Source organism: Schistocerca gregaria, chromosome 1, assembly GCF_023897955.1.
Source record: "Schistocerca gregaria isolate iqSchGreg1 chromosome 1, iqSchGreg1.2, whole genome shotgun sequence".
Lineage (NCBI taxonomy): Eukaryota > Metazoa > Arthropoda > Insecta > Orthoptera > Acrididae > Schistocerca > Schistocerca gregaria.
In genome coordinates this window covers 413,794,627-413,817,439 of record NC_064920.1, presented here as the reverse complement: position 1 = coordinate 413,817,439, position 22,813 = coordinate 413,794,627, and the positions used below count along the sequence as shown (strand labels likewise).

Below are 22,813 nucleotides of genomic sequence, written 5' to 3'. Positions count from 1 at the left end.
CTTGTTACATATGGAACTTCAGCAAATTCATGGTTTCTTGGATTTGTAGATTAATATCAAAGTTGACTGCTGATGACTGATTCTGGGTTGTTTCCTCCAGTCAGACAATGAAGACACACTAAATGGTTCACAGACTTTGAAAAATTATTCTCCTTTGCAATGACAGTGACCAGTTAATGCATACAGGTAAAAAGAAAGTAATGAACCCATCATCAACTGGAGGGTTGGTCTGAACACCACAGTGCCTTATTAGGCGTTGTCTTGCTGGAGGTGGTACATGCAACATTTTACTTGCTTCCAGTTCACTTAGAAAATACAAAATTATAACTCTGTATGCTCTCCTTTTGCCTAATCAATACAGAGCATATAATGCTGTAAATGAAGTACAGCAGCAGTTAAGTTAGAATAATAAGTAATAACACTTCCCTTTCATCTGTTGTTCAGATATCAACAATAGTGGCGAGTAACTTTTCATGACAGAATAGTATTTTCAGGTTTTTTTTTATGTGAGATGTTTTTTGCAAGAAACTAATGGAATGATAAGCATAGCAATTTAATGTTCACTTGCATTTTAATGAATATTTGGTAATTTTTCCAATACAAAACATACAGTGTTAAATTTAGTCTGAAATAGACTACTTCTGTTGACTTATTTGCTTGACTATTTATATAGTTTTGACAATTATAATTAATACAAACATTGTTGAAGTTATTGTCTTGTCGTTGATGTGGTCTTCAGTCCTGAGACTGGTTTGATGCAGCTCGCCATCCTACTCTATCCTGTGCGAGCTGCTTCATCTTCCAGTATGTACTGCAGCCTACATCCTTCTGAATCCCCCTCTGCAGGTCCAGGGGTTGGAATAGGCCCGAGGTATTCCTGCCTGTCATAAGAGGCGACTAAAAGGAGTCCCTCTTCCTCAAGGGGGTAGTTAGTGCCTGCGTCCGGAGACGGATGGTTCCACAACCTATATTTGCGGTCATTTTGGTTTTTCACTTTTTCTGGTTTCTTCCTTCCTTTGGTTGGTTCCTTTCTTTATTCTTCTCCATCTCACTGTCTTACTTACTCTTTCCCTCGCCTTCTTCTCCTTGCTTTCTCTGGTCTCCGCCTCGGCGTTTGAGACAGTCTGTCCTTTCTTTCCCTCTCTCCTTTCTTTTTCCTCTTTTTCCTTCCTCCCAGTGTGTTCCTGAACACCGACCCATGCATTCGCATGAGTAGCCAGTGATGGGGTAACATGTACAGGTAATTCCGCGCCCTGGGTAGACAAGTAAGGCACGCACGTACCCCTGGTAAAGGCCAGGCCCAGGGAAAGGTCATTGCCTGAGCTGACACCTTCCGATCATGGCGATTGGCCCCTCCGTCCGTTTCTCGGGAGGTGTAACCTGAGGTGTGAACAATCACCTAAGGCGGGAGTGTCCTCTGAGAGGGTCCCCACAAGGAAGGAGCGCGCCATTGGAGATGCTGGCAATCATGGGGGATTCCTCCTCAATCGATTTCTCTTCTTCTTCTCTCTCGACTTCTGCCCACAAATGGAAACTTGACCAGCCACCAGTGACAAAAGTAGTACCACCTGCCCCACAGTTCCTCGTAGTTTCTCGATCTGAGGACGGAAAGGATTTTTCCTCTGTCAACCCTTTCGTTATCCAGAAGGGCGTAGATGCCATAGCCGGATCTGTCAAGTCTTGTACCAGGTTGCGTAACGGTACTTTGTTACTAGAAACTGAGAGCGCCTTTCAGGCACAAAAACTGCTTCAGGCCACACTCCTGTACACGTTCCCTGTCCGGGTGGAGGCTCACCGCACTTTGAATTCGTCTCGCGGTGTGATATATACTAGATCACTTGACGGATCGACTGACGAGGAGATTCAGTCTTTCCTCACTGAGCAGGGCACGACGGCTGTCCATAGGGTCATGAATAAGGTCAACAATGACCTTGTACCGACCCGGACACTTTTCTTGACCTTTGATAGTGTTCAGCTGCCGTTGCACGTCAAAGCAGGCTACGAGGCTATTTCTGTTCGCCCCTATGTCCCGACACCTATGTGCTGCTACCAGTGTCAGCATTTTAATCGCACTTGCCAGTCTTGTTCCAATGCGGCTAAATGTGTCACTTGTGGCAGGGATGCCCATGAGGGTGACTGTCCACCTCCCTCTGCTCATTGTGTGAACTGTCAGGGTGACCATGCAGCGTCCTCCCGCGACTTTCCCATCTACAAGGAAGAACGATGTATACAGGAAATTAGGGTCAAAGAGAAATTTCCACCTCGGCTGCTCACAAGCTATTTGCAAGTAGGAAGCCCACGCTGCTCCCAGCGGGGAAATACAGTACTGTCCTCGCCTCTCCTTGGACTACCATGGAGGTGGTGACGCAGACATGCGATCTGACCTTCAGCACTACGGTCTTCTGTTCGGCCAGTGCTAAGATCACCCGGTTGATATCTCCTCTTCCTCCCGTCACCCCTAAGACACAAGCACCTTCATCAGCTTCAGTCAAGACGAAGACCCAGAAGTCAGATGCACGGGCCTTCAAGAAGGAACTGTCCCATGCAGACTTCCTACATACCTTGAACTTCCAGCCATCAACCAATACTTCCACAAAACGACCTTCCAAGAAGGCTCATAGGAAGCATAGTTCTCCTTCTCTGCAATGGCGCATTTCTTCTCCTGTGCCACCCAGCGGTTGCCGCCCCAGGCCGTCATCCATTTCGCCTGGCCACATTGCTGGTAGCCGAACATCTGACCATTCACCAGCGGAGTAAGCTCCTCCTCCCGGCCTTCTTAACAAGATGGCCGATGAACCTATACAACCAATGGACAATGACTGTCCGCCTACTGCTAGCGGCGGCAGTGCTCGCTCGAAGCCAGGCCCTCAGCGGCCTTCGAGGTGACCCCTTCTTGCATCTTCTTCTTCTCACGATGGCACTTATTCACTGGAATATTCACAGCATTCGATCCAACTGAGAGGACTTAAAGCTGCTGCTCTGCTTGCACCGTCCGCTCGTCGTTGCCCTCCAGGAAACGAAGCTACGCCCATGCGATCAAATTGCCTTGGCACACTACACCTCTGTGCGTTTTGACCTACCACCTATGGCAGGTATTCCGGTTCATGGAGGGGTTATGTTGTTCGTCCGGGATGATATTTACTATGTTCCCATCACATAGCACACAGGCCTGGAGGCAGTTGCCGTCCGCATTACTCTCCCCACTTTTACATTTTCCATTTGTATCGTTTACACTCCATCGTCGTCTCCCATTACCAGGGCAGACATGATGCAAATTATTGCTCAGCTACCTGCACCATTTTTGTTAACTGGAGACTTCAATGCCCACTATCCCCTTTGGGGCTCTCCAGCATCCTGTCCGAGGGGCTCCCTGTTAGCAGACCTTTTCAACCAGCTCAATCTTGTCTGCCTCAATACTGGCGCCCCCACTTTCCTTTCGGACACATCTCACACCTATTCCCATTTAGACCTCTCTATATGTACTACCCAACTTGCACGCCGGTTTGAGTGGTATGCACTTTCTGATACATATTCAAGCGACCATTTCCCGTGTGTTATCCATCTCCTGCATCATACCCCCTCTCTGTGCTCAACTAGTTGGAACATCTCCAAAGCAGACTGGGGGCTCTTCTCTTCCAGGGCGACCTTTCAGGATCCAACCTTCACAAGCTGTGATAGTCAGGTCGCACACCTTATGGAAGTCATTCTTACTGCTGCTGAATATTCCATCCCTCACACTACTTCTTCTCCACGTCACGTACCGGTCCCCTGGTGGACCGCAGCATCTAGAGATGCTTTACATGCTCGTCGATGTGCTTTACGCACCTTTAAACACCACTCTACAGTGGCGAATTGTATAATTTATAAACAATTACGTGCACAGTGTCATCGTATTATTAAAGAAAGCAAGAAAGCCAGCTGGGATGCTTTCACCAGCACATTCAACAGTTTTACTCCTTCTTCTGTTGTCTGGGGTAGCCTGCGCCGGCTATCTGGCACTAAGGTCCACTCACCAGTTTCTGGCTTGATGGTCGCGAATGACGTCCTTGTGGCCCCTGAGGATGTCTCCAATGCCTTCGGCCGCTTTTTCACAGAGGTTTCGAGCTCCGCTCATTACCACCCTGCCTTCCTCCCCCGAAAACAGGCAGAGGAGGCTAGGCCACCTAACTTCCGCTCCTCGAATCGTGAAAGTTACAATGCCCCATTCACCATGCGGGAACTCGAAAATGCACTTGCCTGGTCATGGTCCTCCGCTCCAGGGCCTGATTCTATTGATATTCCGATACTGAAGAACCTTTCTCCTGTGGGTAAAGGTTTCCTTCTTCATACTTATAATCACATCTGGATTGAGGGACATGTTCCCGCATGCTGGGGTGAGTCTATTGTTGTACCGATTCCTAAGCCAGGGAAGGACAAGCACTTGCCTTCCAGTTTTCGACCCATCCCGCTTACCAGCTGTGTCTGTAAGGTGGTGGAGTGAATGGTTAACTCTCGTTTAGTTTGGCTGCTCAAATCTCGATGCCTACTTACCAATGTACAATGTGGATTTCGTAGACGCCGCTCTGCTGTTGACCATCTGGTTACCTTTTGACCTACATTATGAATAAATTCTTGTGGAAGCACCCGACCACAGCTGTGTTCTTTGATTTGGAGAAGGCTTACGACACCTGTTGGAGGGCAAGCATTCTCCGCAACATGCATACATGGGGCCTTCGCGGTCGCCTCCCTCTTTTTATTCGTTCCTTTTTAATGGATCGACAGTTCAGAGTACGTGTGGGTTCTGTCCTGTCAGACACCTTTCGCCAGGAGAATGGGGTGCCACAGGGCTCAGTTTTGAGTGTCGCTCTCTTCGCCATAGCGATCAATCCAATAATGGATTGCCTCCCAGCTGATGTATCAAGCTCCCTTTTCGTGGACGATTTTACCATCTATTGCAGCGCGCAGCGTACATGTTTCCTGGAGCACCGTCTTTAGCGTTCTCTTGACCGTCTTTACTCCTGGGCTGTCGCCAATGGCTGTGTTTCTGCCGAGAAGACAGTCTGTATTAACTTCTGGCGCTACAAAGAGTTTCTCCCGCCGTCCTTACGACACGGTCCCGTTGCTCTCCCATTCGTGGAGACAACAAAATTTTGAGGTCTTACATTTGACAGGAAACTTAGCTGGTCTCCACATGTGTCATATTTGGCAGCCCGTTGTACCCGTTCTCTAAATGTTCTCCGTGTTCTCAGTGATATGTCGAACCGTCCTACTTTGCCTATATCGGTTTATCGTCTGCTCCAAGCTGGATTATGGGAGCTTCGTATATCCCTCTGCACAACTGTCCATGTTACGCCGCCTCAACTCCATACAACATTGGGGTGTACGTCTTGCGATCGGAGCGTTTTATACTAGCCCCTTCGAGAGTCTTCATGCTGAAGCCGATGAATTGCCACTCACCTACCACCGCGATATACTGCTTTGTCGTTATGCCTGTCTGCTACTGTCAATGCCCAACCACCCGTCGTATCGTTCCTTTTTTGACAAGTCTCTCGACCGTCAGTATGGGTTGTATGTCTCTGCACTGCTACCCCCTGGAGTTTGCTTTCGTTGCCTCCTTCAACACCTTGATTTTTCACTCCCTGCAACCTTTAGAGTGGGAGAGAGTCACACGCCACCTAGGCTCCAGGCTCAGGTTCACGTTCACCTTGACCTCAGCTCGCTCCCAAAGGATGTTACCCCCGGTTCGGTATACCACTCCCTTTTTGTCGAACTTCGTTCGAAGTTCATTAAAATGACCTTCATCTATACAGATGGCTCTAAGACCAATGACGGGGTTGGGTGTTCTTTTATTGTAGGGGCACAAAGTTTCTAATACCGGCTACATGGCCATTGTTTGGTCTTCACAGCTGAGCTCTTTGCCTCTACCAGGCTATTCTTTACGTCTGCCGCCACTGACATTCTGCTTATGTCATCTGCTCCAATTCCCTGAACGAAGCTGCAGATGCTGCGGCAAAGGCTGCGGTTCTCCAGCCTCGGACAGTTTCTTGTTGTGTCCCTTCATCAGATTGTAGCAGGGTCATTTGAGGCGCATTTTATCGCTGTGGCATGCCGATTGGGCTGCACTTATGGACAACAAGCTTCGGGCCTTGAAACCTCTTCCCGCAGCTTAGACGTCCTCTTCATGCCCTTCTCGGCAGGAGAAGGTCGTTTTGGCCCGGCTACGAATTGGACACTGCTGGTTCAGCTATCGCCATCTTTCGCAGCAATGCAGGCTGCTATTCTCCCATGGAGACGATCGTAGAGATGCTGGATGTAGTCCTGTGGAACGGCCTGCCATGCCATTTCCACCTGGCGCCTCAGTTGGACCAGCGTTCGTGCTGGACGTGCAGACCGCGTGAGACGATGCTTCATCCAGTCCCAAACATGCTCAATGGGGGACAGATCCGGAGATCTTGCTGGCCAGGGTAGTTGACTTACACCTTCTAGAGCACGTTTGGTGGCACGGGATACATGTGGACGTGCATTGTCCTGTTGGAACAGCAAGTTCCCTTGCCGGTCTAGGAATGGTAGAACGATGGGTTCGATGATGGTTTGGATGTACCGTGCGCTATTCAGTGTCCCCTCGACGATCACCAGAGGTGTACGGCCAGTGTAGGAGATCGCTCCCCACACCATGATGCCGGGTGTTGGCCCTGTGTGAATCGGTCGTATGCAGTCCTGATTGTGGCGTTAACCTGCACGGCGCCAAACATGCATACGACCATCATTGGCACCAAGGCAGAAGCGACTCTCATTGCTGAAGACGACACGTCTCCATTTGTCCCTCCATTCACGCCTGTCGCGACACCACTGGAGGCGGGCTGCACGATGTTGGGGCATGAGCGGAAGACGGCCTAATGGTGTGCGGGACCATAGCCCAGCTTCATGGAGATGGTTGCAAATGGTCCTCGCCGATAGCCCAGGAGCAACAGTGTCCCTAATTTGCTGGAAAGTGGCGGTGCGGTCCCCTACGGCACTGCGTAGGATCCTACGGTCTTGGCGTGCATCCGTGCGTCGCTGCGGTCCAGTCCCAGGTCGACGGGCACGTGCACCTTCCACCGACCACTGGCGACAACATCGATGTACTGTGGAGACCTCACGTCCCAAGTGTTGAGCAATTTGGCAGTACGTCCACCCGGCCTCCCGAATGCCCACTATATGCCCTCGCTCAAAGTCCGTCAACTGCACATACGGTTCACGTCCACGCTGCCAGTGTTAAAGACTGCGATGGAGCTCCGTATGCCATGGCAAACTGGCTGACACTGACGGCGGTGGTGCACAAATGCTGCGTAGCTAGCGCCATTCGAAGGCCAACACCGCGGTTCCTGGTGTGTCCGCTGTGCCGTGCGTGTGATCATTGCTTGTACAGCCCTCTCGCAGTGTCCGGAGCAAGTATGTTGGGTCTGACACACAGGTGTCAATGTGTTCTTTTTTCCATTTCCAGGAGTGTATATTCGATGTTAACAAATTTCTCTTCTTCAGAAACACTTTCCTTGCCATTGCCAGTCTACATTTTATATCCTCTCTACTTCGACCATCATCAGTTATTTTACTTCCTAAATAGCAAAACTCCTTTACTACTTTAAGTGTCTCATTTCCTAATCTAATTCCCTCAGCATCACACGATTTAATTTGATTACATTCCATTATCCTCGTTTTGCTTTTGTTGATGTTCATCTTATATCCTCCTTTCAAGAGACTGTCCATTCCGTTCAACTGCTCTTCCAGGTCCTTTGCTGTCTCTGACAAAATTACAATGTCATCGGCGAACCTCAAAGTTCTTACTTCTTCTCCATGAATTTTAATACCTACTCCGAATTTTTCTTTTGTTTCCTTTACTGCTTGCTCAACATACAGATTGAATAACATCGGGGAGAGGCTACAACCCTGTCTCACTCCTTTCCCAACCACTGCTTCCCTTTCATGCCCCTCGATTCTTATGACTGCCATCTGGTTTCTGTACAAATTGTAAATAGCCTTTCGCTCCCTGTATTTTACCCCTGCCATCTTCAGAATTTGAGAGTATTCCAGTCAACATTGTCAAAAGCTTTCTCCAAGTCTACAAATGCTAGAAACGTAGGTTTGCCTTTTCTTAATCTTTCTTCTAAGATAAGTCGTAAGGTCAGTATTGCCTCACGTGTTCCGACATTTCTACGGAATCCAAACTGATATTTCCCGAGGTCTGCATCTACCAGTTTTTCCATTCGTCTGTAAAGAATTCGCATTAGTATTTTGCAGCTGTGACTTATTAAACTGATAGTTCGGTAATTTTCACATCTGTCAGCACCTGCTTTCTTTGGAATTGGAATTATTATATTCTTCTTGAAGTCTGAGGGTATTTTGCTTGTCTCATACATCTAGCTCACCAGCTGGTACAGTTTTGTCATGACTGGCTCTCCCAAGGCCGTCACTAGTTCTAATGGAATGTTGTCTACTCCAGGGGCCTTGTTTAGACTCAGGTCTTTCAGTGCTTTGTCAAACTCTTCATGCAGTATCTTATCTCCCATTTCGTCTTCATCTACATCCTCCTCCATTTCCATAACATTGTCCTCAAGTACATCGCCCTTGTATAATCCCTCTATATACTCCTTCCACCTTTCTGGTTTCCCTTGTTTGCTTAGAACTGGGTTTCCATCTGAGCTCTTGATATTCATACAAATGGTTCTCTTTTCTCCAAAGGTCTCGTTAATTTTCCTGTAGGCAGTATCTATCTTAACCCTAGTGAGATAAGCCTCTACATCTTTACATTTGTCCTCTAGCGATTCCTGCTTAGCCATTTTGCACTTCCTGTTAATCTCATTTTTGAGACATTTGTATTCCTTTTTGCCTGCTTCATTTTCTGCATTTTTGTATTTTCTCCTTTCATCAATTAAATTCAATATTTCTTCTGTTACCCGAGGATTTCTACTAGCCATCATCTTTCTACCTACTTGATCCTCTGCTGCCTTCACTACTTCATCCCTCAAAGCTACCCATTCTTTTTCTACTGTATTTCTTCCCCCCATTCCTGTCAGTTGTTACCTTATGCTCTTCCTGAAACTCTGTTATTATCTTAACAAATTTGTAATCACACAAAAATTAATTCTGTTTCAATTAGGTCACATTGTGGCACACATGATATAATGCTAACAGTTTGAACCCTAAAAAATAACAAAGCATTTGATAATTATGTCTGAAACTTATAAAATAAGCAGTTTTAACATTGTGTAGACTATAAGTGTTAGTTAATAAAATAAATAATCCATTTCTAGTTTTACTAACATTTACAAGGTGTTACAGCAGTGGCCATTTTTAAGTTGTCTGTCTGTTTTTGTCTGAGATAATGTTTGAACGACAAATATAGTAACATTACACGTCTGATTAAATGAGCTTTTACACATCTGACAAAAGAATTAACTTAGAGAACAGCAAATGGTGATAGGTTTGCTTGTAATCAACAGAAATGAATCAACAAAGTCATGAGTTTGAACAAACATGTTAAGATACAAAATGTGAATTGGGTGGTTTACTGAATATGGTATCCATCACTTCAGTAGTCTTTCTTAGTGTGCCACATTATATTGTCTTCCTTCCAACCTTTGACCTGACTTACCTTGCCAGTTATAGGGGTACATACAGTTCAATGTGGTCTCCAAGCCGTGGTGCAACTAGCTATTTTTTCACATTTACAAACATTCTAGGTCTGACTGAAGATTGAACTTTAGACCTTTGGATTCACCACTGATCCACTAAAGCATACAGATAACGACTTAATTATCTTTGGGAACTACTTCTCCAGATACATGCTGCTAATGAGCTGGTTACTGTAGAGATAACATCTAATAGATAGCCATAAAAAGGTGACTTGATAGTGTGTTTTCCATTCAAATTGTATGGAAAGTATAATAATAGATTACTGTTTCACTCTTTGGAGTTTCTAAAGAACATGTGATGTATGAGAGTGGCACAGACCCAATAACACAGTGAAAGAAGCTTTGCAAAATTACCGCTTGATAAAAATAGTGAGATGTTGATAGAAATGAGTAATTGAATTTGAATTTGGATAGTTTCAGTTTAGGAGAGTGCTCACTGAATTTATCTGGATTATATGTATATATTTTTATATATTTCTGCAGCTTGGAATGTTACCACTGGTATTCATTGCTAGATAGTATGTAAACAGTGCACCAATGCAGTGAATGTGACCTGCAGTGGCATGTTTGTAATTACCTTCACCTTTAAATCATCTCTTTCTTCACTGATGCCTCTCCTTTAACTTGTGGTCCTGCTATGCAGTGCCACTCACAGCTATATTTAATTTATTCACCACCTGCAGGAAAGCACTGTGATAATGAAATCACATAACCATTTCTTTTCAAAATCCTTCTGTATTTAACAGTCCCCATAACACATCAAGTAAACATTCACATTTATGCTCTTAATAAGCAAACTTGTCAACAGACTGCTTGTTAGTTTCCCAAATTTAATAAGTAAGTAAGTAATTAATTCAGTAATTCCATAGCTTCTTTTGTTTAAAGAAACAATCTTTCAGGGCTCAAAAATTTCTGTTATTCTGTTAAGTACAAATTTTACACCAACAAAAGAAGCTACAATATTTCCTAATAAAAGATTTGAAGTATAGCATAGAATATATGTAACTCTTCTATTGGCAGAAGTAAAAATGGCAGTGTTGCCAAAAAATCTGTTTTTAAAATTAATATTATCATTTTTATTTAAAAGAACTGTACAGATGAATCTGTGATAATAGTATTTAATAGGATTCTATTACATTAAATACATACACAACTACTATAAATATGACATCTGTTGGCACATGGAAAGCAGAAACTTGATTTAGTTTCAAAAGATTCTGTAATGAACGAATACTGAAAATGTTTCATATTACTATCATCTGCTTAACTCCCCTGATAATTCAGGTAAAGTATTTTCATAACTGCTCTTTCTACATTGGTGATCTTCAGATGTGCTGTAAAGTAATTCAGAACATCTTGGAAACACCTAGAGTATTCACATTTTCAATTGATTATGTAATGGAACTCTAATCATTTAATAAGTTGCTCTTAATAATCATTCTTGTCAACTTATTCTACATACCTAATTTTTCCCAATGGTTTGCGTAGCTGATGACATTTGTTCATCAATTGATTCTGTACTGTCTGATAAGAAGTACCCTTTTCTGATTTGCTTGGGCATGACTAATTTGCATACAACATGTGTTTCTCTGAGTTTCTTCCTTATATATTCTTGTGATGCACAGGTTTCCAATGCAAACATTATGTAATTCTACCCAGTAGAAAGTGTATTGCTCTTACTCATTGCTAGTTTACATAGGGATATAAGTTAATGCATGTGATTTTATTAATTTTCATTATTGGCAATTGTTTCAGCCATCAAAATTTCAAAATTACTGTCTAGAATCTGTTCAATACCTAAATCAAAAGAAATTTGAAGTGAGCTGTCCACTGAAGAGCAGTATTTGCTAGAATTGCAGTTGTTATTTTTTATTTTGAGAGACTGGTTGTAGACTTCATTCAGGGCAGTTATTTCTTTTGCATCATCTTTTGGTGCTGCTGCAGTTACTTTCTCCTGCAATGACTTTTCATGAGTGTTAATTTGGTTTTGATGTATAATGCAGTGTGAATGTTCTCTTTCTGGTAACTGAAATATTTTTTCCGCTGTTTTGTTTGGTGTATCATCAGTTGAACCACTCCCTCTGTAAAAGCAATTTAGCAATTTAACGTTACTTGTTACAGCAGAAACAATGCTGGAGTCTTCCTTGCAGCTATCTTGACTCACTGAAGAACCTTCGGACATGTTACTGTTTATCAACTGATTACCATACTTCTTGGGATTGATTTTGACTATCATGGGTTCTTGCTGTGCCGTGGAAGAGCAACTGTCTATGGAATGTTGTTGTCCTTGATCAGAAGCATGTAAATATGTATTGTTGTTAAAAAGTATTTCATGGACCATGCGAGCCTTTTTGCTGTAATTAAGTGCAGGTTTCCTGAACGGCTTCTGCAATTGTAAAAATGTTTGATTACAAATTGTTTGACTCAATTTTATTGGTCTACAATATGGCTTATCAGTGTCATAAATCTGTATTGTTTTCTCTGGCTCTTTCTTAGAGTTAGTTGGAAATAGTTGTTTCTCTTTCAGAGGAGTATGAAGAAACAGTTCTAGAGAACAGTTAGGCTTGTCATATTCGAGCCGAAATCTTTTGCCCCCAGTTGTCTGCAAAAAATGATCTGTAGCTGCTTTGAAATCTAAGAATGAAGGATGTCGTTTCTTACTTTCTTGTGCCATGTTTTCTTGTACTGTCTCAGGAATATTTTTAGTGCACTTATAATCACTATTTCTTTCTTTATTAACTGTCAGATCTGGTTCAGCTGATGGAGTTTCTGAAATCTTTAACAGTTGTATGGTTGTACGTACATCTATACCCACCCAGTATTCACTAATAACATGTACAAACACATCTTTAACTTTTTCTTCTATCTTTAACGTCCATCTTTGTTCACTGTCAATGATATGCACATCTTTGAGTCTCCTAAAAATGTGAAGTTTGTTGTTTGAATCGCCTATTATCACACAAGGACCATGATTAGGGCCTGCTGTATTTGCAGTCCTTATTGCTTCACTGTTACAAATTGAAAGCTCTATTTCAATATAATAAGTGTAGTTGAAGACAGTTGATTTTATTTTTATTTGATATTCTGGTAAATGCATTGCAGATTCCTGAAGTTTGTTTCCCATTGGTGGTGGCCGATTTAATATTCTCTCCAAATCTCTTGGATTGGAATCAGCAATATCTTTGAAAGATTTTTTCCCAGTCACCACCAGTAATTCTGATAAAACAGGACCAATTCGATCTAACTGCCTAGAGACATAAGGGGAGTTTTCCCATAAGCGACAGTGGAAACATTTTGCTAAAACTATAGAATTTAGAACACCTCTGTAGCAAGATTTTAACAACATACAATGTACCAGGCATTTAGTTATACGTTGACCAATTCGTATAATATGAATCATTTCTTGGTGCAGAGATGGGTCTTCTACCGTGAGACATCCAAAAGCTGCCTGTACAAGACAATTTACTTTCATTTCTTTTGTCTTTATACGGCCTTTTAGAGGATAGCGTAAACCCACTTTATTGAGGGAATTCAAACATTTTTTGTCACTTGTCCGCAACTGGAACACAGAAAATTCTGAACAGCTTGTCACATGCTGAAGCATCTGTGATAAGTTTTCTTCTCCTGTCATTGTGCTAAAGATCTTCATTGTTTCAAATGCTATGTAATAACGTGCCATTAGGCGTCCTGTTTCTGTTGGTTGTACATCAAAAACATCCATTTTCACCAAGTGATTTGTTGCGAGTGCATTAAGTTCTCGCAGACACATTTCCTGCAGTTTGTTTTCTATGCCTTTTTTTGTAAAGTGTGTAGGGATTCCATAATACTGTGGGTTTCTTATTGCACGTACATAAAGGAAAGTGGAACGCATCCAATTCATAGCAACAGCTGTCTCTGTAATTGTACGAAGAACTACTTCTGAATTAATATGTTCTTTTAAATGTCGGTGTAGGTTGCTTTCTATTAAATCCTTGCCTTCAATAAGTTTTTCATATTTCTGTTTTTCATTTTCTTTTGTCATTATTATTGCTGTTGCTTCTGTATCATACTGAGGCCTTCCAGCACGGCCAATCATTTGAAGTACTTGGCTGTCTGAATAATTTGCATACACTCCTCCCATATAATGCTGTGTTGACTTGACAATCACTAGATGGGCTGGTAAGTTTACGCCAAGTGCTAATGTTGATGTAGCAACTAGTACAGGAAGGTAACCACTTCGAAATAGTGTTTCTATGACATAACGATCATTAAGATCCATGCCTGCATGATGGAAGCCCACTCCACAGTTAACACATTCTTTTAATTTATTTTCTCTTATATTTGAAATTGCTTTAATTATATGCTCTCTTTGACTAACATTAAAATGAAATGTTAACTGCTGACAAAGTGTGTCTGTTGTCTGAATGACTCCTTTCCTTGTGCTACAAAAGATGAGTGTAGGCTTACCATCTGAGTACTGGAGCAGAAGTGGCTTTAACTTGTAGCTTAGTGATATATCGAATCGAAACTGGGACATATTCTGAGGACAGTTATAGCCTAGCACAATTTTATGTAATTTTACTGGACGATGTTCTTCACTTATTTTGAAATATTTTGCAGGATTTTCAAACTTGCCAAGCCATGTAGCAATGTCTTCAATATTAGGGAGCGTAGCAGATACTGCTATGAAACGAACAGAAAATGGGAGACGTTTGTGACTGATCTCAGGTTTCTTATAATTAAGTGTTTCTTCTATTATTTTCATACGGCTTATCACTGCTTCTATGATGGGTCCTCTTCTTTCTTCACTTAGAACATGGACCTAAAATTTGAATTATATACTTTTAGATAAAATTAACATAATCATTACTGTTGATGAATAATGCAAATAGCCACAGTAACAGAATAACAATTTGTGACTCATTGTATATTTCACGAACAATCATTAAGGGGTATGGGGTTCACAATGTCCTCCATGGGTAAAATGATCATTAGTAACTTGAGATATGCACTGACAGTCGAAAAAATTTTAGAGCACAGTCTTGCTGGACAGATTTATCAGTATTGTAAAAACAGTTGTATTTCCTTCTTTTGTTGATAGTATTATACAGCTTCTATAATTTGTAGAAATGACATGAAATAGCACCTTAAACTGCTGTTCAATTTATTTGTCATTCTGTGACCGGTTTTGGCCAAAGAGCTTTACCTAGCACAGATTTTTCTTAACTGAACAATGTCAAAAATATAATATTTAGTATCCCTCCACATATCTACATCTACATATCTTACCATTATTTATAAATATTTTATTTTTGACATTGTATACATAACTCTTGATGTTAACAAAAATCTTTTTTTGATAATGGTCTTTGACCAAAACCATTCGCTCAATAAAGAATAAACTGAGCAGTAGTGTCAAACGATGTCATTTCTAAAAGTTGCATTGTGATTAGATAATAGTGAAAATTCAATAAACAATATAACAACCTTTGCAAAGGTCCCGAGTTCAAGTCTTGGTCTGGCACACAGTTTGAATCTGCCAGGAAGTTTCAACAGCAATATTGTTTATTGAATTTTCACTATTATCTAAAGACAATGCAACTTTGCAAAGGTCCCGAGTTCGAGTCTCGGTCCGGCACACAGTTTTAATCTGCCATGAATTTTCAACAGCAATATTGTTTATTGAATTTTCACTATTATCTAATGACAATGCAACTTTGCAAAGGTCCCGAGTTCGAGTCTCGGTCCAGCACACAGTTTTAATCTGCCAGGAAGTTTCATATCAGCACACACTCCGCTGCAGAGTGAAAATCTCATTCTGGAATATTTCTGTTTTTACAATAATTTTACTATTTTGAATATATGTAAAATGTCTTTATGAGAAGTATTTAAAGGCAGAATAGAATGGCACTTTTAAATTCAATAGTGGTGTCGTTACATTTAGAACTCTGATGTATGTTCAATAATTCAAGGAAGAAAGCATAAAATAATTTAATGGTACTTATTACTAAAAAGATAAGTTAAAAATTGGAAAAGATAGAAACTTTTGTGAGATTTAATTCTGTAGTTCTGCTTGAATATCCTAATTTTGAATCAATCTGTTTTCTGTACCTAGATTTATGCAACATTGTCAGTTATAGCCATTCAACTCCAATGTCATGTAAAGATAAAATGTTTTGTGGAGGGAATGATAAGGCTGGAACTGCATGTTAATCTCCAGATCTCATCTGAAAAACCTTCTGGAAGGAATTAAGAATTTTGTGTCTTCGTAGAGCATGATAATGTGTTGTATATGGGATATCAGAAGCTGAAGGGAAAATAGTCTCTCAAAGCACAACAGTTCAGAACTTTATTTGTTTCTTCTGTTTACGCATCTTTCAAAATGCAATACCTCAAGTAAACTGCACTTTCCTTTATTCTTATACCAGCAATGATAAGTGATAATTCTCATCAGGCCATAAATTACCCACTGAACGGTTTTTCTTTATCCATCCCCTCCTTTTCTGGTCCTTTTTTCACATAAATAAGTACTCATTCAGTAAAAAAATGCAAGTAAGTCATTGAATTCATAATTTGGTATTCCTGTTTTTGACTGATCTGTTGCAAAGTCTGATTATTTCTGCCTGACAGAGAAGCAGTTCCCTTAACTTGTTCATCAGCTGTTCTGGACTTCCTGTAGGTGTAGGAAATTATGGATAAGGAAAACCTGTTTTTAGTTCAGAACATAAATAACTTCATGGTGCACCCAGGGGGGTCTAAATCTCATAATATGAGGGGGGAAGGAGTGCTCTTAATTTATATTTGTTCCAGTGTCACATTTTAAACATTGTGACATCCATTATGAGAAGTTATTTATGCTACAGAGGATATATAATAATGAGAGTTAATTAGGTGAAAGTGTAGGGATAATTGAACTAAAAACATTTAAGTAAACATTGGTCTACAGATGAGCCATTTGCAAGATAATTGCTAATGTGCCATTGCAAGCTCCTACAGACTTAAGTATAAATTTTGCACTAGTTAGTGAAATGTATTTGAAATGTAAATGTTTTGATTAGGTCCCCACCTAATTAGGTACAAATTTCACCCATGACTTACTTTACAAGAAATACAATACTTCTTCAGCACATGATATGTTGCAGTTTACTGTAGACTTGCATCTGTTTAAGAAAGTGTTCCACATGTCCTCCTCACATTTTGATGCAATACTACACTTCTCTATCAGTGAGTTACAGATTCTTTTAAATGGCCTTGGATTATCTCATAAATATTGACAAGACTGTAAAATTCACTGCTCCATTTCTTCAACAGTATCAGCTTGAGTACTGTATCTTTCACTTGTGAGATGACTCCAAGCACAGAACTCTAGTGAATTGTGGTCATGTTACCTTGGAGGCTGAGGTACAGATCCTGCTCACCCTATCAATTTTTGACCATATTGCCATGTTACATGTCATTGTATATCAGCAACAAAATGTGCTGGTGCCCCATCATTAATGAACCTCATACCCACATCTTGGACCATGAGTGAAATTCAATGCTAATTTGATGGGGACTCAACCAAACAATACACATTTCAAATATGTGACTACAAATTATAAATTAAAGTCCCTGCCTTGTCTGTCTGTTTATGAAGGTTAATCCCAGGAACTACTGTAGGGATTTTGATATGATCTTCACTAACAGCTAAACTGTTTCGTTAGAAAGGTTTGTGTATATCACTTATTAATATTTCATGCAAGTTGGCTGAACTATGATGATGATTGTCAATTAAATTATGCTTCCTGAGAACTTTCCTGGCATGTGCTGCTTGAATTATGTAAGCTATACTAAAATTTGGAGTTAATATTCAATAACTTAACATTTTTTTTCTGAACTTTAATCATATGCAGTATCCCACAAACTAATTTAGCACTGTGTGAGCCAAGTTGCCAACACGTAGATATGTGGGGCTACAATGCAAAGTTAGGGGTGTTGCTAGTTTGTTTAGTTAAGACAAGACTTAATACTGCAACGTACCAACCATATATATGCATACTGGCATGAGCCTGAGTGATGAATTGCAGCACCACTGACAACAGGTGAGAGGAGGATGTTCTCATTGTAATAACTCAGAAAGGCCGACACAATGTTTGCAAGGCAGGCTAGCTAGTGCTGCACAGACTTGTGCAGCAAGTGGCAAGGCAGATTCCTCACTAACAGTGGCAGTGATGATTTAGGATACAACATGAATAGTGGTGCTTATACACAACAGGTGCCGACTGAAAGTACTGGATGTTTTGTAATGAAATTATTCTCAGTCTCACAGCCTAACCAGGATGATGGGTTTGTACTGGATGAGGCTGTCACATGGACCTGCCAGCAGAAGTCACAAGTTCAAGGCCATGGCAGGATAACAGCACAACACACTATGTTCCCCCCAGACTTAGTGCTATGATGCAACTGGCCATCCCAGAATGACTACAGCAATGTGGCTGCCTCCTGCCCAGGGGGCAGCAGTTCACTACCTGGGCACCCCAGTCGTCATTCACTATCACAGGATGGATGTCTTATCATGATGGGCATCCACTACTGTGGAGTAGATACACCATCATTTGGTACACACACAGTTGGCATTGGGACCATGCTGCTGAGTTGAGTAACAAGGCGGCCAGTGCTCAGCGGAGAACCTGTGTCAGCATTGAGCGGCATGCAAGCAGCCAGCTTAGTAGATTTCAGTGGGTAGCTGGCCAATGACCTGCTGCACTATGTAGCACAGATGCTTCAATAAAGAACTTGTTCTATTTGTAGCTGTTTTCTCTGGAGCCTCCTGCACTTCCATCTCTTCTCCATCACCCACTCACACCATCCTGGCTCATAGCCACCCCTCCCTGCACTGGGATACCATAATCTGGTTTTAGAATTTTTGTCATCATCTTCACTCAGCACAATGTCTGGGCCACAACCTAAAGTACCAACACAATATGGTAAGTGAGAAAACATTTGGTAGTGTTTTGGAGGTTGTTACAGACATGGAAGGGAGGCATGACTGTCTTCATAATTTAAAGATTACACTTTTTTAGGATTGCCTTATCTGACATTGATGGAAATACAATGAAACTTTGTGCACCTCATGTCTCTTAGATTTATATGTGAATATTTACCAATAACAAGCAAAATGCTTGAAGGTGAATAAATTCTAAATTTTAAGGGTAATTGTAGAGAGCAGTATTTAGTGTCTATAAGGCGTACACACTGTAACTTGTTTGGGCATACTGAGCCATACTGAATCAGTGCCTCTAACCTGTTGTACAGGTCATTTTTATGGTCGTATTGAACGGCACTGTAGAGAGTCTATGTGTTTCAAGAAACAACATACAGAGTAATTTATCATGATTTTTTGGAGTTGTGATTCCTTGTTGTATTATTTTGTGTAATGGAAACTAAGGGTGTTGCATTGGCAGAGTGAGAGACACAAGATGTCCCAGAGCCAGAAGCAGCACAGAAGAATTACATTAGTACAGATATTGTTAGTAAAGGTAGGCAACTGACATCAGATAATATGCAGGAACATGAGCAGTTGACAGCTCAGGATGAATAGTTAGCATTGCTTCAAGTACCACACCATGAGGTGTATCCAGCTTATGCAGGATTAGTTGTTTCCTTTACTGGAACATCATCTGAGGAAGTGTGGCCATTCTTAGAGTTCCTTAAAACATTGTCAGAAATGGGTGATTGGACCAAAAGTCAGTTGTAACAGGTGGGAGAAGTGAAAATGTATGTGAGGCTTACAGACGCATTAAAGAATGCAGCAAACTTGGAATCACTGGAGAAGGGCTTTATAAAGTTGCAAGAAACAGAACAGTTGAACATTACTACGAAAAGGCATGGGGAAATTGTGAAAGATTTTGCAAACAGGGTAAGGAAATGAAATGAACACATGAACAAGTTGGGGCAGAGTAATTCAGCAAATGCAATTTTATTGCAAGAAGCTGAGCAGAGGGTGCTCAATGCTCTTATGAAGGTGCTGCCATTGGACATATCAAGGGTGCACACAGTGCACCAAAAGATCTGCATTCTGCTATTAGGTTAGTGATGGAAAGCAATGAAACTTTTATCCATTATGGCTGGGGAACACTGCAACTGCGATGAATAAAGGTTTCTTGATGACTGTTTGCAGTAATTTCAAGAAGCCTGGAATGCAATGAAATTGACATATCAACATGGATATGAGATAGACGTGGGATATTTTTGGTGAAAATTAAGTGTTACAAGCATGGGTGGAAGGGGCAATTATAGAGGCAGCGTCGCCAGCCACAGGAAAACAGAGGGAATTGAAGGTATCACTAACAGAATTTTGGTAATGAGTGTAGGGGTGGATGAGGAGGTGATGATGAGGTGATACGCAGTCATTAAACAGAAGGGGAAACACAAAGACCATCTACAGGCATTCCATTTACTTAGAGGCAACAAATACTTGAGGTGAGGTGGAGCATGCAGTAACAGCTGTTGTAAGAGGTAAAGAGTACAAGCTTTTATGGGACACAGGGATGTGTGTGTGGGTTGTCAGGAGAGACTTGGTGGGTCAGAGGCAGTGGCACCTGTCATGGGGATAATGATGTGACACTGCTAGGGTTGATGGACGTTGGTCAGTATGTCAGTATGTGCATTAAGCTCGCTCTTTACTCATGAGAATGGCAGCTGCTTGGGAATGGGACAGCAAGTAACTCATGGATCGAGCACAGATACTCATGAGTGAGGCAACTGAGTCATATTGATAGTGGTTGGGGAAATCGGCCAGGTGTGGTAATCAAAGGTCTGCAATGAGAACTGCATGTATGATGTGTACAGATTTGATGAATTCATTATTTCATCTTCATAATATTTTGAGCTTTGCATTTCCATGCTGCCTTGTTCAGAAACATTGCAGAAGCAGGGAATAGTCTTATGAGTTGAGCAAGTGCCAAGAAGTAAAAATTTTGTCTGCTATAATCAAACTCAATTTATGAAGTTATTTCATGGCTGTTTAATGGAAGAAATAACATTGTTTATACTTAGATGAAAAATAAGATTAAACTACTTGAGTAGTAAATGATGAAATGGAATCAGTAAATGAAGTGTAGGTTGAAGATAATGTAATACAGAATACAATATATCTATATGTCTAAAAGCAAAAATCTATTGGTAACAGAAACTTCTGAATACAAACCTGTATGTTATATTTATAGTATACAAGTGGAGATCGTTTACACATATTAGGTGTGTTCCATCTCCTATAATCTGACTGTTTTTATTAAACAGTTTCCTTGTCCCTCTTATTGTTATGAATTAATAAAATGTCCTTGATACATTCTGGATTGATACGAGCAATGCTTGTTTCATACAATTAAGTCTGTACTGCTAAAATTTCTTTTGCTTGCAACACTACTAGTGGGAATGCATAGGATTATTACCCTCTCCCTTAAAACCCACATCCTTTCATCTTTCCTTTTCCTTCCCTCTTTCCTGATGAAGACAGGCACAATAAAATAACACACAAACACACACACAAAATTTCTAGCTTTCGCAACCAACGGTTGCTTCTTCAGGAAGAGGGAAGGAGAGGGAAAGATGAAAGGATGTGGGTTTTAAGGGAGAGAGTAAGGAGTCATTCCAATCCCGGGAGCGGACAGACTTACCTTAGGGGGGGAAAAGGATAGTTATATACTCGCGCACACACACACACACACACACACACACACACATTCATCCATACATATAATATACATATACTTCTTTCCTCTTCTCATCTGTCCCCTGCACTCCATCTAATCTCCCAACTGCACATAGCAGCTCTACCCTCTCTCCAACTTGTCCCTGCACACTCACCAGCAGCACTTCACTGTCAGTCACTACTACCCTACTATTCCTCCCCCTCCCTGCCCAGCCTCCTCCTTACCCCCAACCAGTTGCTACTCCATCATGTACTGGTGCTGCTGCTCACAGTGTGGCTTCAGTTGCCAGAGTCTGCAGTCACGTGTGTGTGAACTGCATTTGCATGTGTGTTTGTGTGTGTATGTCATCTAGTTTTGACGAAGGCCTTACTGACCGAAAGCTTATTTGTGACAGTCCTTTTGTTGTGTCTCTCTATGACTCAGCATCTCCCCATATGATGAGTAGCAACTTTACTTTTTATAAATTTTGGATTGTAATTTTATAATGTGACACTGACAAGAATGAAATTTGGTGCCTGTAATTGTGTTGTATTATTTCATGTGGCATGGCAGTGACCTCACAGGTTAGTTCTTGTGGAGAGTTGTTATGGAGCTAGGCCTTGTGGAAAATTGTTAGAGTTAAGCTGCATTTAGTACAGCAGGATATGTTAAAATCAATATACTTTATTGGATTTTGTCAATATAATGGAAATGATTTTCAAAGTTGTTAGTACACATTGTTAGTATTTAGAGTGGCACTTTTCCTGTTCCTACTTGCATAATGAACCCAATTAAATAATTACATTGCAGTGAAGCAAGATCATCAATACTCATCCCTACAACAATGACAAACATCTAAGATATCAAAAATGTAGGAAAAGATAGACTGCTACTTACCATAAAGGAGACATGTCAAGTTCGAGACAGGCATGATTAAAAGACACTCACATATAGCTTTTGGCCATGGCCTTCATCAGTAAACAGAGACACATACACAACATTCCCACACATACATGACATGCACACAACCACCAACTTCAGAATCTTCTTGGGCCGGTTTCAATCATGCCTGTCTGCATCTTGACATGTCTTCTTTATGGTAAGAAGCAATCTATCTTTTCCTACATTGAGGATCTTCCTATCTGGAGTTTCCTTGTTTGATTAACATCTAAGATAAGCAGCATTCTACTACAAACAGTTATACCGCTGTGCAATACTCTTCAAAGGGCTATTAAAGTCATAAGTCAGAAAGGTATGTTATTTTTTGTAAAATTTAGTTTTAGATGAGTTGTTATTGCACAGAAAATAAAAGTGATGTTTCGTGAAGAACTGAAATAAATTTCTAGACTTTATTAAAATATTTTTGGTTTTGTTGTTTAGCTGATTAATTATTGTGCTCTATTTTTATTATTTCATATGTTTTGCTTGTTGTCTAGTACAATTATATGTTGAGCTTCTGTCTCCTGAATGCTTGTTGCCTTACTTAATATTCAATACTGGAAATATGATTTG

General features: G+C 41.1%; 1 protein-coding gene across 1 annotated transcript in view; it reads right to left on the bottom strand.

Annotated features, from left to right (window-relative positions):
* Positions 1-11,376: 11,376 nt before the first annotated feature.
* LOC126351562 (probable ATP-dependent DNA helicase HFM1) overlaps positions 11,377-22,813 on the bottom strand; it is a 52,155-nt gene continuing 40,718 nt past the window's right edge. The window contains exon 7 of the mRNA XM_050002619.1: positions 11,377-14,451. Within this exon, the coding sequence (XP_049858576.1) occupies positions 11,377-14,451 (3,075 nt within the window). The remainder of the gene's footprint in view (positions 14,452-22,813) is intronic.